At 44.9% G+C, this 14,178-nt stretch overlaps 1 protein-coding gene across 2 annotated transcripts; it reads left to right on the top strand.

The window, feature by feature from the left end:
• The first annotated feature begins 8,240 nt into the window (after positions 1-8,240).
• On the top strand, positions 8,241-14,178 carry FIGNL1 (fidgetin like 1). 2 transcript variants are annotated; one of them, XM_050937703.1, is made up of 2 exons: positions 8,241-8,548; positions 11,954-14,178. In XM_050937703.1, the coding sequence occupies exon 2, from the start codon at positions 11,957-11,959 to the stop codon at positions 14,024-14,026; it is 2,070 nt and encodes a 689-aa protein (XP_050793660.1). In that variant the 5' UTR covers positions 8,241-8,548; positions 11,954-11,956; the 3' UTR covers positions 14,027-14,178. The 2 variants fall into 2 exon arrangements, with proteins under 2 accessions (XP_050793660.1, XP_050793661.1); XM_050937704.1 differs by having other exon boundaries at positions 8,241-8,593.

Raw genomic sequence — 14,178 nt, 5'->3', positions numbered from 1 at the left:
ATGTAAGTCTCAAAAATTCATTTGCTCTGAAGTCACATAAAAGACCATTAATTACTATGTCTCTTTGGGGCATTGTTCATCATATAAATTATTATTAATGATTAAAAGGGGATTGGGCTGTCTTTGAATTATATTTTACGTTGAATTAAAAAAAAATCAGTCTACTCCATAGTGATACATCTTGAAATATTGTGTAAGGATTTCATCTGTGATTGTAATCTGTGCACTACCTGACACTTTTCATGAAATCAGTACACTTCCTCAGTATTTCTAAATTCATTTATGAGGAAACTATTTATTTGAAGAATAATCTGTAAACTATGTTGTATGACATGATACTGTGTGGTCTTTAAAGCTGCTGATTTATGTGGTGTAATGTGTAACAAACCTCTTTGACATAATATCACTGTAATTGTGACTGTAAAATGTTGCTCCTGTTCCCACATTAGTCAAAGATGATTTATTGTTGCATCACTGTCCGGTTTTGTTCCATCCACGGTAACTGTGGAGTATGAAATATTACTTTCAGAAATGTAAACCATAAATATAATTCAAGGTCCATGTTAAAAATATGTGCCTACAATTCCAATAAACCCATAGAATAAAGGAAATGTGCAGTTCAAGCACTCCTTCATTATGTTACCCTATAAAATTTAGATATTGCAGGGAATGATCCCCAGGACCACTGATCTTATTAAGACTCTTATTTAAAATATGAATTCCAGACTGCCATTTCTGGGGTAAACTAAAAAAATAAATGGATATCAAAGGAGCTAGAATTCCCTGGATCTGGATGTTTAAAAAAACTGATTTCAAATGCAACAAAGAGAAGGAAGATGTGGTAAATCAGTCTGAAAACCCAGGCAACATTCAGGCAGGTGATTGAGCCACTGGACAAAGCACTGCTCTTGGCTACTCTATTATAAATTCAGAGTAACTTCACTGACTTAAGTGGAGTTTGAGTGAAATTATAAGGGTATATGTAAGCACAGAATGTGGTGCACTGTATACAGATGATCAACAGACTGAGTGAAGCTGAAGATTTTAGCTGTCCTATTGTTCCTCTTAAGTGTTTGCTTAAAAAAAATACATTATTCTGGTCTCAAAACAAAGGAAACTGCTTTGTTTTCTGGCTTCCTAGCCAATAAGTCTCCCATACTGAAATAATTTTTACAGACTTCACATTAGAAAACACTTGTGTCTGGTAACCAGAGAAGAATTACAGCTCCTCCACCATATGGACCAATATTTTTGTGCAGTAAGTAGATAAACAGCTCTGTGCAGGACAAGTCAGATTCTGATGTTGGGTATGGTAGGGTAAATAGAAGACAATTCCACAGAAATCAGTGGAGTTGCCTGGGTTTACTACTGTAACTGAAATTAAAACCTGTCTGTCTCATAGTAACTGAATGGGAAATGCATAATGGAAAGGAACACTGCACTGATGGTGAGTTTTTACTAGACCGGATCGGAAAATTTCTGACAAAATGAAATTTCATTGAGAAACAAATACATTTTCACCAAAAAGTTGTTTCCATGCAGCTCTAATCCAAACACGAAGTAATCATTTTGAAAAAAGTATAGCCATTTTTATAACTGAAATATTCTAAATGTAGTAAAAAAAATTAAAAAAATTAATAAGAGATTTTGCTCCAATTGGTTTTTTTAAAACAAGAAGTGAAAGGTCTGTAGATTTACAGTGCCCCTAACTTAGCAGCAAGCAAAATCTGGGTTTCATATTTACTTGTTTCTAAATTCCAGGGGTGAGGTGACTTGTTATAGTTCATAAGGAAATGGTGAAGGCTTTTTTTTACACCTTCCTGTGCCCTATTTTCCCTTGGAAGGTAAAGGGTGGGTAGTTAAGGGAGGTATAACTGTTGCCTTGAAGTGTTGACTTGACTTTACTGAAAAAAAAAATACTCGGCCATGTCATCAAGTCAAGAACAAAAGCATCATTTGTGAAAACTAAGTGATTAGAAGAAACACCATAACCATGGTGTTCCTCTTATGCAGCTATAAAATCTATTTGTGGGTGAAATGGCTTCTGGACACCAATGTTAGGTCAATGCGTGAACCCAGATCCATTGTGCCTTTTGTTCAAAAGCTGACACAACCTGTATTGATTCATTTGTTTAACATTGATGATGACTAGGAAGCCTAGTAAGAGCACTTTAGCAGAATATCCAAATTCCACAGGATATAATGTAACTGCTAGATGAGGGGAAAAATAAAATTAATCAGGCAATTTTGAATAACTTTGCAGATATTTCTTAGCTAGTACAATATGTACATTCTTACTGTGACAGTAGATTAAAATATATTTAATTACTGAGTCTAAATCACTGGTTATTGCTAATATGTAATACACTTGACTGCATTAAAATTATTACAGTTCTACTGTTTCCCTCTTGTCTTCTAGTACTGGATTCTGTTCATCAGTTATTTTTCTTTGTTGTAAACTGCAAAGGTACCATATTCTGTGAGTGTTATCAATAGTACTCTTCCCCCCATCCCTCCAGTTTGTCTTCTATAACTGTGTTCTAAACTAGCTAGACACCCTTACACTTGAAATGCTCAAGGACAGGAGCTAAAACATACAAGTGAGAACAAAAAAGTTGAAAAATTGAAGGTAAGGGGGAAAGAATCTCACTAGAATAACATAAATGATGGTTAGTGCCTAACTTGAATACCTGGAGTCGCTTGACTTTGGTTGGAAAATGTTTAGATTCTCTGTGTCTTTTTGTTGTATGTTTGTGGTTAGAAAGCCTCTTTTACTTGAAATCTTTATCCAAAGCCTGTTAACCAAACATGCAGAGCTTATTGACAACATTAATAAACAAAAATGAAGTCACTGTATTGTCTACTTTTGTTATTAACCCAGCCTTCTCCATTTTATGTAAATCATCAAAAGTTTAAGGGTTTCCAACTTCTTTAAGCAGCAGCAGCTCTACTGAAGTCAGTGCACCTATTTTCAGCATCCATGAATTTGACTCCATATTTTCTTTAGAGGTGTAAACTTGCAAATCGTAGTTCCCATAGGAACCTCTGTCTTTTCTCAGACCATTCTGAAAAATCCTGACAATAAACAGACTTTTCATCTCCAGGCATAAGTGTAGTTACCATTTTGAAAAATGTACAGCCACATGTTGATCTTCTCTTAGTGATTCCTATAATCCTGCAAGCTAGAGATGGCATTATACCCAGTAGGCCAAATTCTGGTCTAATCAGCAACTGCAGTGAAATCAGCTGAGTGTAACTGAGGGGAAAATCTAAAGGTAGTGGAGTTACAAGATGTAAACAGCAGCACAATTTTGCCCACTATCACCAAAACAGGGTAGAAATATTACCTCACCCACCTTGTCTTTCTAATATACTGGGACCAACACAGCTACAACTACACTACATAAAATAGCATAGGACAGTTGAATATGCTGTAGATCAGAGGTTCCCAAACAGTGGTACATGTGAAAAAGCAACCTCTCCAGGCTTTGCTCACACGCAGCCATTAGCATGTAAAATCACTCCCAGCAAAGTTACAAGAACGCTTTCCTAGCCACTCATGAACTACATACAGGATGACACAAGCAAATTCTTAGTCCTAGCCTTGCACCCTGAGAAATATGTGTCTTGTACCGTCCAGCACACTACTCAACAATGCAAGCTCATTAATAGTCTGTTATTTCATCAAAGGAAATGATTATGCACCAACCTTTGTTATTCTGAGTAGCAAGTACCCAAACACTTGAAGCAAAATGCATTGGTTTAGATAAAACAATAAAACAAGTTTATTAACTAGAGAAAGATAGATGTTAAATGATGATAAGTGATCAGTAAGGGTAGGATTTAGTCACGAGTATTTTTAGTAACAGTCATCGACAGGTGATGTGCAATAAACAAAAATTGACCAGTCGATGACTTACTAAAAATACCCGTGACTAAATCTTAGGTGGGCATGGGGGGCCACTGCTGGGGGGTAGAGCATCTGGAGGGGCCGCTGCTGGGGTGGAGGGGGAGATGCCCAGAGCCAGCGCCACCAGCTGCCGGGGGCCGCAGACCACGGCTGCTCCAGCTGGCCACCTGGGGACCACTGCTGGGGCCAGAAGACCGCGGCTACTCCTGCCTGCTGCCCAGGGATCACTGCCTGGGGCCACGGACTGCAGCTGCTCTGGCCACCCCAGGACTACTGCTGGGGGCTGCCCGAGCAGCAGCTGGTGTGGCTGTCTCCAGGGCCACTCCAGCACCTGAACAGCTGGGCCCAGGATCAGCCACGTTGGCCACTGCAGAAGTCTTACAGATCCTAGAAAGTCATGGAATCCGTGACTTCCGCAACCTCCATGATAGACACGGAGTCTCACGGGTAAGGCATAAAAGTCAGAATTGGTTACTAACGAAATAAACAGCTTAAACCACAATTTAACTCCTAAACTTTACCAAGCTAAGTAAGATTTGAAGCAAACAGCTTTCTCACGCTACCACATGCTGCAGGCAGTTCACAGTTCTTAATTTACGGGCTGGATTTCCTTTCCACCTGGGACCACTTCCCTTAGTTCACGATGTCCTTCAAGTATTCATTGATGTTATGAGCAGAGATATGTAAAATGAAGAGGAGAGGGGTCTGTTGAGCGGTTGTGTCCAGCCTAGAGTGTACCCCGAGAGCTGTCATAGCAGGAAACAAGTTTTCCTATCTTGCAAAACTGAGATCTGAGAATTAGCCCATTCTGCATTAGGATGAAAGTGGGACCTTTTGAAGCTTTTCACAAAAACTCAAAACTGCCACTGCCAATAACAAGTTATGGGGAAGTGCAAGACCTGGGTTCAAGTCCCTGGTCTGATTCAGGCAGACTAGAGATTTGGACCACTCAGCTATTTTGGAGTGGGACTTTCTCTCTCTCCCTGGTTATGCCAGAAATTCCAACCTGGATCTGAGAAACCTTTCCCAATGAAAGTTTTGCCAAAACTAGTATATTTCAATTAAATGTTTTGGCTTTGACGTGTCAGCGTTTTCTGAGGAAAAAAATATTTTGTCTAAGAATTCCCAACCAACTCTTAATCTCACATCCTCTAACCCACCCACCCAGACTCCTCCAGCCAAACTGCCTTCGCTTCTAATTTTTCCCAGGCACCTGTCCACCAGCCAAATTCAAAACTTTTTTTTTAAACTATGAGTCAGTAAATACTTACAGTAAATACTTAAATCTATTTAAGCCTAAAATAAAGGTGCACAAAAAGGAGAAATTTGTAAGAAGATGGTATGTGACCCAGTAGAGTTTGGGAACTGCTGCAGTTAGGGTTGCCAGGTGTCCATTTTTTGACCGGAACACCTGTTGAAAAAGGACCCTGATGAGGCTGGTCAGAACTGCTAACTAGGCTGCTAAAAGTCCTGTCGGCGGCACAGCAGGGCTAAGGCAGGCTCCCTGCCTGCCCTGGCTTTACATGGCCACCGGAAGCAGCCAGCATGTCCAGCTTCTAGGTGCAGGGGTGGCCGCAGGGGCTCCATGTGCTGCCCCCACCACGAGCGCTGGCTCTGCAGCTCCCATTGGCTGGGAACCATGGCCAATGGGAGCTGTGCAGGCAGCGCCTGCAGACACAGGCAGCGCACAGAGCTTCCTGGCCCTTCTGCCTAGGGGCTGCAGGGAATGCTGGCTGCTTCCGGGACCCACCTGAGGTAAGTGCTGCCCAACCAGAGCCCGCACCCCCAACCCCCTCCTGTGCCCCTGCCCCAGCCCTGAGCCCCCTCCCGCAACCAAACTCCCTTCCGGACCCCACACTCCCAGCTGGAGCCCTCACCCTCTCCTGCATCTCTAACCCTTGCCCCATCCCGGTGAAAGTGAGAGTGGGGGGAGAGCAAGCAATGGAGGGAGGGGGGATGGAATGAGCAGGAGGCAAGACCTCAGGGCAGGGAAGGGGTAGTGGGTGGGGGGGGTGGAGCAGGGGGCAGGGCAAGGGTGTTCAGTTTTGTGTGGTTAGAAAATTGGCAACCCTAGCTCCGGTAAATATTTTCAAACTAGCTGAAGCCCCAGCACCTCAGCCCCACGGCACATGCTGGGGCTCGGGGCTTCAGCCCGTGGGAGGTGTCGAGGCTAAAGCCATGAGCCCTGGTGCTCCCTTCCCCCTGCAGGACTAAAGCCCAGAGCCCCAAATGCAGGAGCTGGGCCTCTGGGAAATAATAATTGAGAATTTAAGCCTTGGCTGCTCTAGATAGTAATGGTGGCATAATAAACTCAATGAATAACAAAAACCCACCAATCATTGTAAGAAATGTTGCCCACAGAAAATTAAATAATGTGGTCCACCCCACATGAGTAACTTAAATGACTGCATTTATTAAATTGAAAGCAAAAGTAATTGTGGACAGAACATTGCACCCATGAAAATGCTCTCTGAAAACTTTGGCCAAAATGAATGTGTACAGGAATATTAGGAATATTACAGTTTAAATGAGGGAAGTGAACAATTAAGGCAGCATAGATATTTTAAGTACAGCAAATTGGATATGGGAAATATTTGTTTTTGAAAAAAGTCCCTTCGTTTGGAAAAAAAACTGAAATTCAGCATTGTCCATTTCTAATGTAAATATTCTCACAGTTCATAGGTGCTCTTAAGTAGAATGTGTAATGAAATATTTTATTTCTGTACATTTAGTTATATGAACTGTGAAGCCACTTGGATATTTATTTACATTCCCATAACTGTTCCCTTATGTATTTGGTTTTTGTCTTAATATAAGCTGAGACTCAAAGCAGAATTATTAAAATATATGCACACTCTCAGCCCTTTACATTAGACCTGATCGTGGAAGCTGAGCCACATGGAAAAACTTGCAGGATCAGGGCATGATGATCCTGATGATCTCTTTGTTGTCTGACATACGAAGACTACCTTCTCAAATAAAGTGGCAGGATTAGTTGCAAGTAGGGCTGCCAAGCAATTAAAAAAGTCAATTGTGATTAATCGTGTGATTAATTGCACTGTTAATAACAGAATACCATTTATTTAAATATTTTTGGCTGTTTTCTACATTTTCAAACATATTGATTTCAGTTGCAACAGAGTACAAAGTGTACAGATGAAGCGTAACTCTAATACAGTGGTGGTCTAGTTTTAAGAACAGATTTCAAAGCCTCTCTTAAGAAATGTGCGTCCTGGCCACATTATTGGCACAAGTAAGCCAAAGTGGGCAAGGGCTGAGAGCAGCCCATCTTAATGTAGAGAAAGCTTATGTGACACATCTTAAAAACACACACAAAGGCAGCATTGCCCATTCTTGCCATTTCATTGTGAGTCTTAAAATATTTAGGCCCAGCTTCATAAAGGGTTTTCAGTTCCTAACGTCCATGGAAGGTCAGGAACTGAAATCCCTTTGTGGATCTGGGTGTGTGGGTTTTCTTGATGCCCCAGCACCTCATGGTTGTGAAGTGTGAAAAGGTGACCTGAGTTAAACACTAAAGATTCAAAAACTCAGGCAGCAAGGAATCCATTTTTATTTTCTAACCCCATTGCACCGTGGGGGTGGGAGGCTGAGGGGGCAGGACACTTCTTGATTTTTAAACCTCTGTTAGCAGTAGGGGCTGGGGACAGCACACAGGAGCCGCGTGGGGCCGGAAGAAGAGCCGCCAATGGGCAAGCAGCAGCTGGTGATAAGGGGAGAGGGCAGGGTGATCACACAGCAAGTGTAAAAAATCAGGAGGGGGGTGGGGATAATAGGCACCGATATAAGAAACCCGCCCCCCAAATATCAGGCCTGTCCCTATTAAAATGGGGACAACTGGTCACCCTAGGAGAGGGGGCTGCAGAGATGGGGGGAGGGGCTGGCTCTATGGGGAACAACCTCCCCCCCCACGCGCCTCGCGCGGCGAGACGAACTATCGTGATTAAAAAAAAAAAAAGAAAAAAGAGCTGCTGGCCCGGCCCCGCCCTCAACGCACACGCCGAGCCCGCCACGACTGGCGGCTGTTCGGTATCCGCCCCCCGGTACGGATCCTGCTCCTATTGGAAGGCCGCGCTGTTGCCACGACCAATGGGAGCGCAGCCACGGCCGGGTTTTCTACGGGGTATCCCAGAGCCGGGGATGGCGGCGCGCGCTCACTTGCCCGCGACTTTTTCTACGTCTCCCTCCTCCCCCCCTCAGATTCTGATTGGCTGCGCCTCTCCCCTCCATCCCCCCTCCCCCCGGCGCTCTCTGACTCTGAGTTGGTTGGTTGATTGGCTAAGGGAGGGCGGGACTGGAGCCCGCGAGACGAGAGTGGAACGCGCGTGGGGGCGAACGATTCGGGGAGACGCGCGGCCCCAGGGGGTTGCTGACACCGAGCCCCGTCCCGCGCGCGCGCGCGCGTGGAGTCTGCTGCGCGTGCTCCAAGTCCGCACTAGAGCGCCCTGCCGCGGGCCGGCCCCCTGTGCCCTGGGCTGCCCCTGTTGCACGGGTTGTGCCCGCGGGGGGCGGCGGGCAGAGCGGGCAGAAACGTGCTACGCCAGCCCCTTAGTTAAATCGGTTCCATCCCTCCCCCGTGAGTGCAGCTGAGACCGGTGGGAAGCTGTTTGGATTGCACAGGTGAGACCAGACAGCAGCTCCCCACGGGACATACATATGCAATAGGTAAGGATGCCAGGGCCGGATTAACTTTTTGTGGGCCCGGTGCCACACGTATTTGTGGGCCCCCATGGGGCGGGAGGCAGTGAGGCACAGCATGGAGAAAGCAGCCTGGCTCTGTGCAGCCCAGCAGGAGGGCACTGTTTACAAACCTGTAGCTGCCAGATGCACACTGGCCTGCCCAGCCCTGTGCTGCCAGTATGCCCCTTCCCCTTGAGGGTGGGCCTGCACCACAGCACCCCACCCTTATGCCCAGTGCCCCCTTGCCCAGAGATCTCCACCATAGATCTCTATGCGCCCCCACCTCCCCGCCAGAGATCTCCCCTGCTGGCCTCTCCCCACAACTGCGTAGCATCCTGCACCTCACAGCGCTCACCCAGTGCCCATAGAGCTTCCCCCTGCCCACCACCTTCCTCACAGTCCCACCATCCCAGCTCCACAGCACCCCATATTCCTGAGGGGCTTCTGCACCAGAAAATTAAAAATTCTATGCACAATATTTTAAAATGGGAGTACATGGCAGTGGGGAGCACAGGCCACTGGTTGCATGGAGGTGGGAGATTACCCTGCAGCCTCTACCCTGGCACAGGGACTCGGCAGTGAGGCTGCACCTGACCCTGACACAGTGCAAGGGCCAGCCCTGCCCCCCTGTGCCAGATGCACCAGGTGTGGGTGAGCATCTCAGTCCAGCAGCAGGATCCAAGTGCAGAGGGACTTAATGTGGGGGGATCCAGGTTGGGGTAAAAGAGTGCTCTGTGGGGTGGCTCTTGGAGATCTGGATGTGCAGAAGCTCATTGAGGGGGTTCCAGGTGCAGAGGCAATGGGATTCTGCAGGGGATTCAGGGGAAGGTGTTTGGGGCTCATCGGGGTGTGTGTGTCTAGGTGCAGGGAAGGTGCGGTTCATTTCGGTGGGGGTCCAGGTGGTTGGGGCTTTGGGGAGGGTGTGTGGGGGGTGCACATCAGGGTGCTACAGATGCAAGGGAGGTGGGGCTTGTCAGGGTGAGGGTTAATAGGAGAGCCCCAGCTTCTGCAAAGGGGATGCCGCATGCTGGGCTTCAGCTTCCCCTGTCCTCTTCCCCATCCTGATCCTCTACCCCTCCCCCCCCGCTCCATCTCCTCCCCAGGCTTGGGGGGCAGGAGCGGAGTGGGTCGGGGGCGGCGGGAAGTGGAATGACCTGTCCCCAGCGCGCTCTGCTCTGCTTTGCTCCCTGGCTCCTGGACTTTGGAGAAGGGAGGAAACACCCCCAGCACTCACCGGTGGCACGGCCAGGAGCTGGCAGAGCAGGCTGGGCCCAGGTTGCTCCACTTCCCAATACCTGGTGAGTGCAGGGTGGGCCTGACCCCTGCTGCAGTCACCTAAGATTCATAGCTTGGGGGAGAAGGGGTGGAGTGGGGGCAGGGCTGGGAAGAGGTGGGGCAGGGGCAGGGGTAGCTTTCCTGGCTGGATTAGCTGTCCAGGGGATCGGGCTAGCTGGGGCCCCTTCTAACTTTGGGCCCGGAGTCATGGTAAACTTGGTACTGAAGGGTGCATAAGGCCCTGAGCTTAGTACCTCCATATCTGTCTGGGATGAAATGGGAAGAGAGGCCCAGCCCACATGATTTACCAGGCCCCCAAATTTCTTTCTCAGGGCCTTTCCATGGGTGTAGACAGCATACACCTGGCAATAACTGAATTTACAGTATGAATTTCCACCATTGAACTATAGACCCACTGCTTGTAACATATTGCACTTTATGAAATGTTCTTGAAATGTGTGTTCATTTAGTAAAGAGTGTCTGATATGTGTAATCTGACCTACTAGTGGCATCCTGTCTCTAAATGTGCTGTTTGTTCTGTTAGGCATAGGAAGCAAATTGCTTGCATCTTAATTCACAAATATAACTAGATTACTAAAATATGTTGTTTGTGATGTGTATCATCAGTGTTCTAATCTCATTTTTATTGTAATTTTAAAAGCGTTGTATGGGCTTTACCCTGAAAGATGATTGTAAAAATTGCATTGTGAGATTCCATTGTGTCTCACTGATTTCTAATCTGGATGTGCAAATAAAAATGTTTGATTCCCTCCTCCCCAAATGGCAGGTTTTCAAACTCAGGCTAGGATGTGAGACTCAGGTTGGACTATTTCCATCTTGTGTATCATTACCAGTGACTCAGGTTCTGGAGCCCAGATTAAATGCTCGGTTATAAACATGCTCAGTTTCTACTCCACAGTCATTATTTAAATTTACTGAAAGTCACAATGCACTCTGAGGCCAAAGACCTAGAACCTGATCAATTTGAAACTATAACACATTGAAGCAAACGTAGTTCGTGGGGAGACTGAAGGACTGGAATTACTGGAGAAGAGGGTTGACTGGTGCAGGATAAGAGTTCGTTAAAAAGTCTTTTGAGATAATTGTGGATTTCCCAAACTGAGCACGCACATGTACCTGTACTGATACCATTAAGTCTAGGCTTTACCAAAATTAGCATTGCATGTGCCTAATAGGCACACTTCAAAGAGATGATAACTTTGAAAGTCAATCAGATACAATATATGTATATATATTTTTCCAATTTAGTGAAAGGCTCATTCCAGGCCATATTTTATCTCTCATCCTTCAGCCACTTTTGCTGTAGCTCTGTAAAAAGAAGTGCACCCTCAGTTTTAATTAAAAAATAACTGGAGGGATTTGTAAAACTAAGAAGTTCACTGGTGGTCAGAAACAAAGCAATGGCAAGTTTTAATCTGAAAAGATGAATTATTGGAAAGTACTCTGGCATTTGCTATCAAGTAACACATGCTCTTAATTTTCATTTTAAAAAAAAATCACAAAAACCCTATACTAAACTCTGCCCTGCGCTTTCCAGTCTCTTCCCTTTTCCTCAGCCCACAAACTTTATGTATTTTTATCATTTCCACTAGTGTCATAGTAACAGATTCTTAATTCTGACAACTAAATACTTGTCTTAAGTAATACTCTATAGACTTCTCTCCAATAAGGGTTAACCATTGCTGACTTGTGTTCAGCTAATCCACCTCATCTGGCCAGCTGTTACTCTGCAGTTCTCCTCTTAACCCTGCTCCCAGGGAAACCTGTTATAAAGAGCAGTCTGCAAGGGGAGAGAGAAAAGTCTGGATCCTAATGGTTTCATGCCATAAATGTTGTTGTTTTCTGTAGGAATGGTAAAGTATCCAGCCCAGCTAAGTGTCATACAGAGTCTGCTGGCTATCCCTCTGACTTAAAATAGTTAGCAATTAATTAACTATACATTTATGAATTTAGAAGGGAGAAGGTAGCAAAAATATAATTTTAGTTACTGAAATTAACTTTTTTCTTTTTAACTTAATGCAAAATTTTCTTCTGTTTGTTTCATGATAGATCATGCAGACACCTGTCTCTAGTGCTGTACACCTGAATGAATGGCAGAAGAATTACTTTGCTATTACCTCTGACACCTGTACACCAGGACAGAAGGCAGATGGATACCGTGCACAGATTCTGCACATTCAGTATGCATGGGCAAACTCTGAGATCTCCCAGGTCTGTGCTACCAACCTGTTCAAAAAATATGCAGAGAAATACTCTGCCATTATTGACTCTGACAACGCAGAGACTGGCTTGAATAACTACGCTGAAAACATTTTGACTTTGGCAAGATGTCAGCAAAATGACAGTGACAAGTGGCAGTCCTCCTTGACAACAAGTAATGTGTTTGAATTAAAGAGTGTTCAGGAGTTGATGCAAGCTGGCAAAAAGTTCCAAAGCTCTCTGATGGCACCAGCAGATGCCTTTGTGGTAGTTGATAAGGAGGTCAGTGCCTCTGTTACTCCAGGTCTGCCTCAACTCAATGTGTGCAGCAGTGCTGTAGGTACTGACCTCTGGGCTAGCTCATCAAAATGTATAAGTCAGGGACCAGATATTCTTGAGAGACTCTCGTCTTTGAAATGTCTTCAAAGCAGTGTGCCTTCTGTGACCAAAGCTACAGATATACTTCCTGCCTCCTCTGCCTCTTTAAATGAACTGCCTAATACAGGTTTCTGTGCAAGTCCATTATTTGGAAACAACAAAGCAGCAAGTAGCAGTTCTGTGAAACCCTCAAGTCATTTTGAGATTGGACAGAATTTGTCTTTTGCTAATCACTCCTCTCTTCCGGCAGGGTCTGGAAATCCAGGAAAAAGGAAAACATTTTATAGCTCCAGTGATGAAAGCAACAGTACAACTTCCAGCCTTGCTTCTTCCAAGCCCTCCATTAGTACAGAAGCCAAGAACTTTGTAGGAAGTGGAAATGGGAGTGAAGAGAGCAATGATTTTAAAACCGCAAAAGAACAGCTCTTGGTAGACCAGCAAAAGAAATATCACAATCAGCCTCAACGCACACCAGTCTCATCCTATGGTGGTATTAAAAAATCTTTGGGAGCTGGAAGGTCTCGGGGTCCATTTGGAAAATTTGTCCCTCCGGTGCCAAGACAAGATGGGAATGAAAATGGACGGCTGCAGTATAAACCTTATGGTGCTGGACCAACAGAGTCTTCATTTCCAGTGGATGAACGTTTGAAGAACATAGAACCAAAAATGATTGAACTTATTATGCACGAGATCATGGACCATGGACCTCCAGTGAACTGGGATGACATTGCTGGAGTAGACTTTGCTAAAGCAACTATTAAGGAGATAGTAGTCTGGCCTATGCTGAGACCAGACATCTTTACAGGGTTACGTGGTCCTCCCAAAGGAATTCTTCTCTTTGGCCCTCCTGGGACAGGTAAGACTCTTATAGGCAAGTGCATTGCGTGTCAATCAGGAGCTACTTTTTTTAGCATCAGTGCCTCTTCGCTGACCTCCAAGTGGGTAGGTGAGGGGGAAAAGATGGTCCGTGCACTGTTCACTGTGGCACGATGTCAACAGCCAGCTGTGATTTTCATTGATGAAATCGATTCTCTCTTGTCTCAGCGTGGAGATGGGGAACATGAATCTTCTAGAAGAATAAAAACTGAATTTTTAGTCCAGTTGGATGGAGCAACAACCTCTTCTGAAGACCGTATTCTAGTGGTGGGAGCAACAAATCGGCCACAAGAAATTGATGAGGCTGCCCGAAGAAGGCTGGTAAAAAGGCTGTACATCCCTCTTCCTGACGCTTCAGCTAGGAAGCAGATTGTAACTCGTCTGATGTCAAAGGAGCACTGCTGTCTAAGAGAAGAGGAAGTTGAGCTCATAGTTAAAAAATCTGATGGATTTTCTGGGGCAGACATGACACAGCTCTGTCGAGAAGCTTCTTTAGGTCCTATCCGTAGCCTTCAGTCCACGGACATTGCAACCATCACACCCGAACAAGTTCGGCCTATTTCTTTTCTTGACTTTGACAATGCTTTCAAAACTGTGCGACCCAGTGTGTCTTCAAAGGATCTGGAACTATATGAAAACTGGAACCAAACATTTGGCTGTGGAAGATAACTGCATCTGAATTGTCGTTCAGAAGTTTCTTTCTCTCTCTCTGTCTCACACATACCCACACTAAGATCAACGGTCATTTACAATGTTCAAGTTTTTTTTGTTTATAACAATTCTTTGTAATAAACATATTTTAATAAATGTGATTAAATTCA

The sequence above is a fragment of the Gopherus flavomarginatus genome, chromosome 2 (assembly GCF_025201925.1).
Source record: "Gopherus flavomarginatus isolate rGopFla2 chromosome 2, rGopFla2.mat.asm, whole genome shotgun sequence".
Lineage (NCBI taxonomy): Eukaryota > Metazoa > Chordata > Testudines > Testudinidae > Gopherus > Gopherus flavomarginatus.
Note: the sequence above shows the minus strand (reverse complement) of the source record. Positions and strands in the feature narration are given on the sequence as shown.

What these genes read in the sequence shown, in the direction of transcription:
- FIGNL1 (XM_050937703.1), top strand. Translation starts at nt 11,957, where the DNA reads ATGCAGACACCTGTCTCTAGTGCTGTACACCTGAATGAATGGCAGAAG.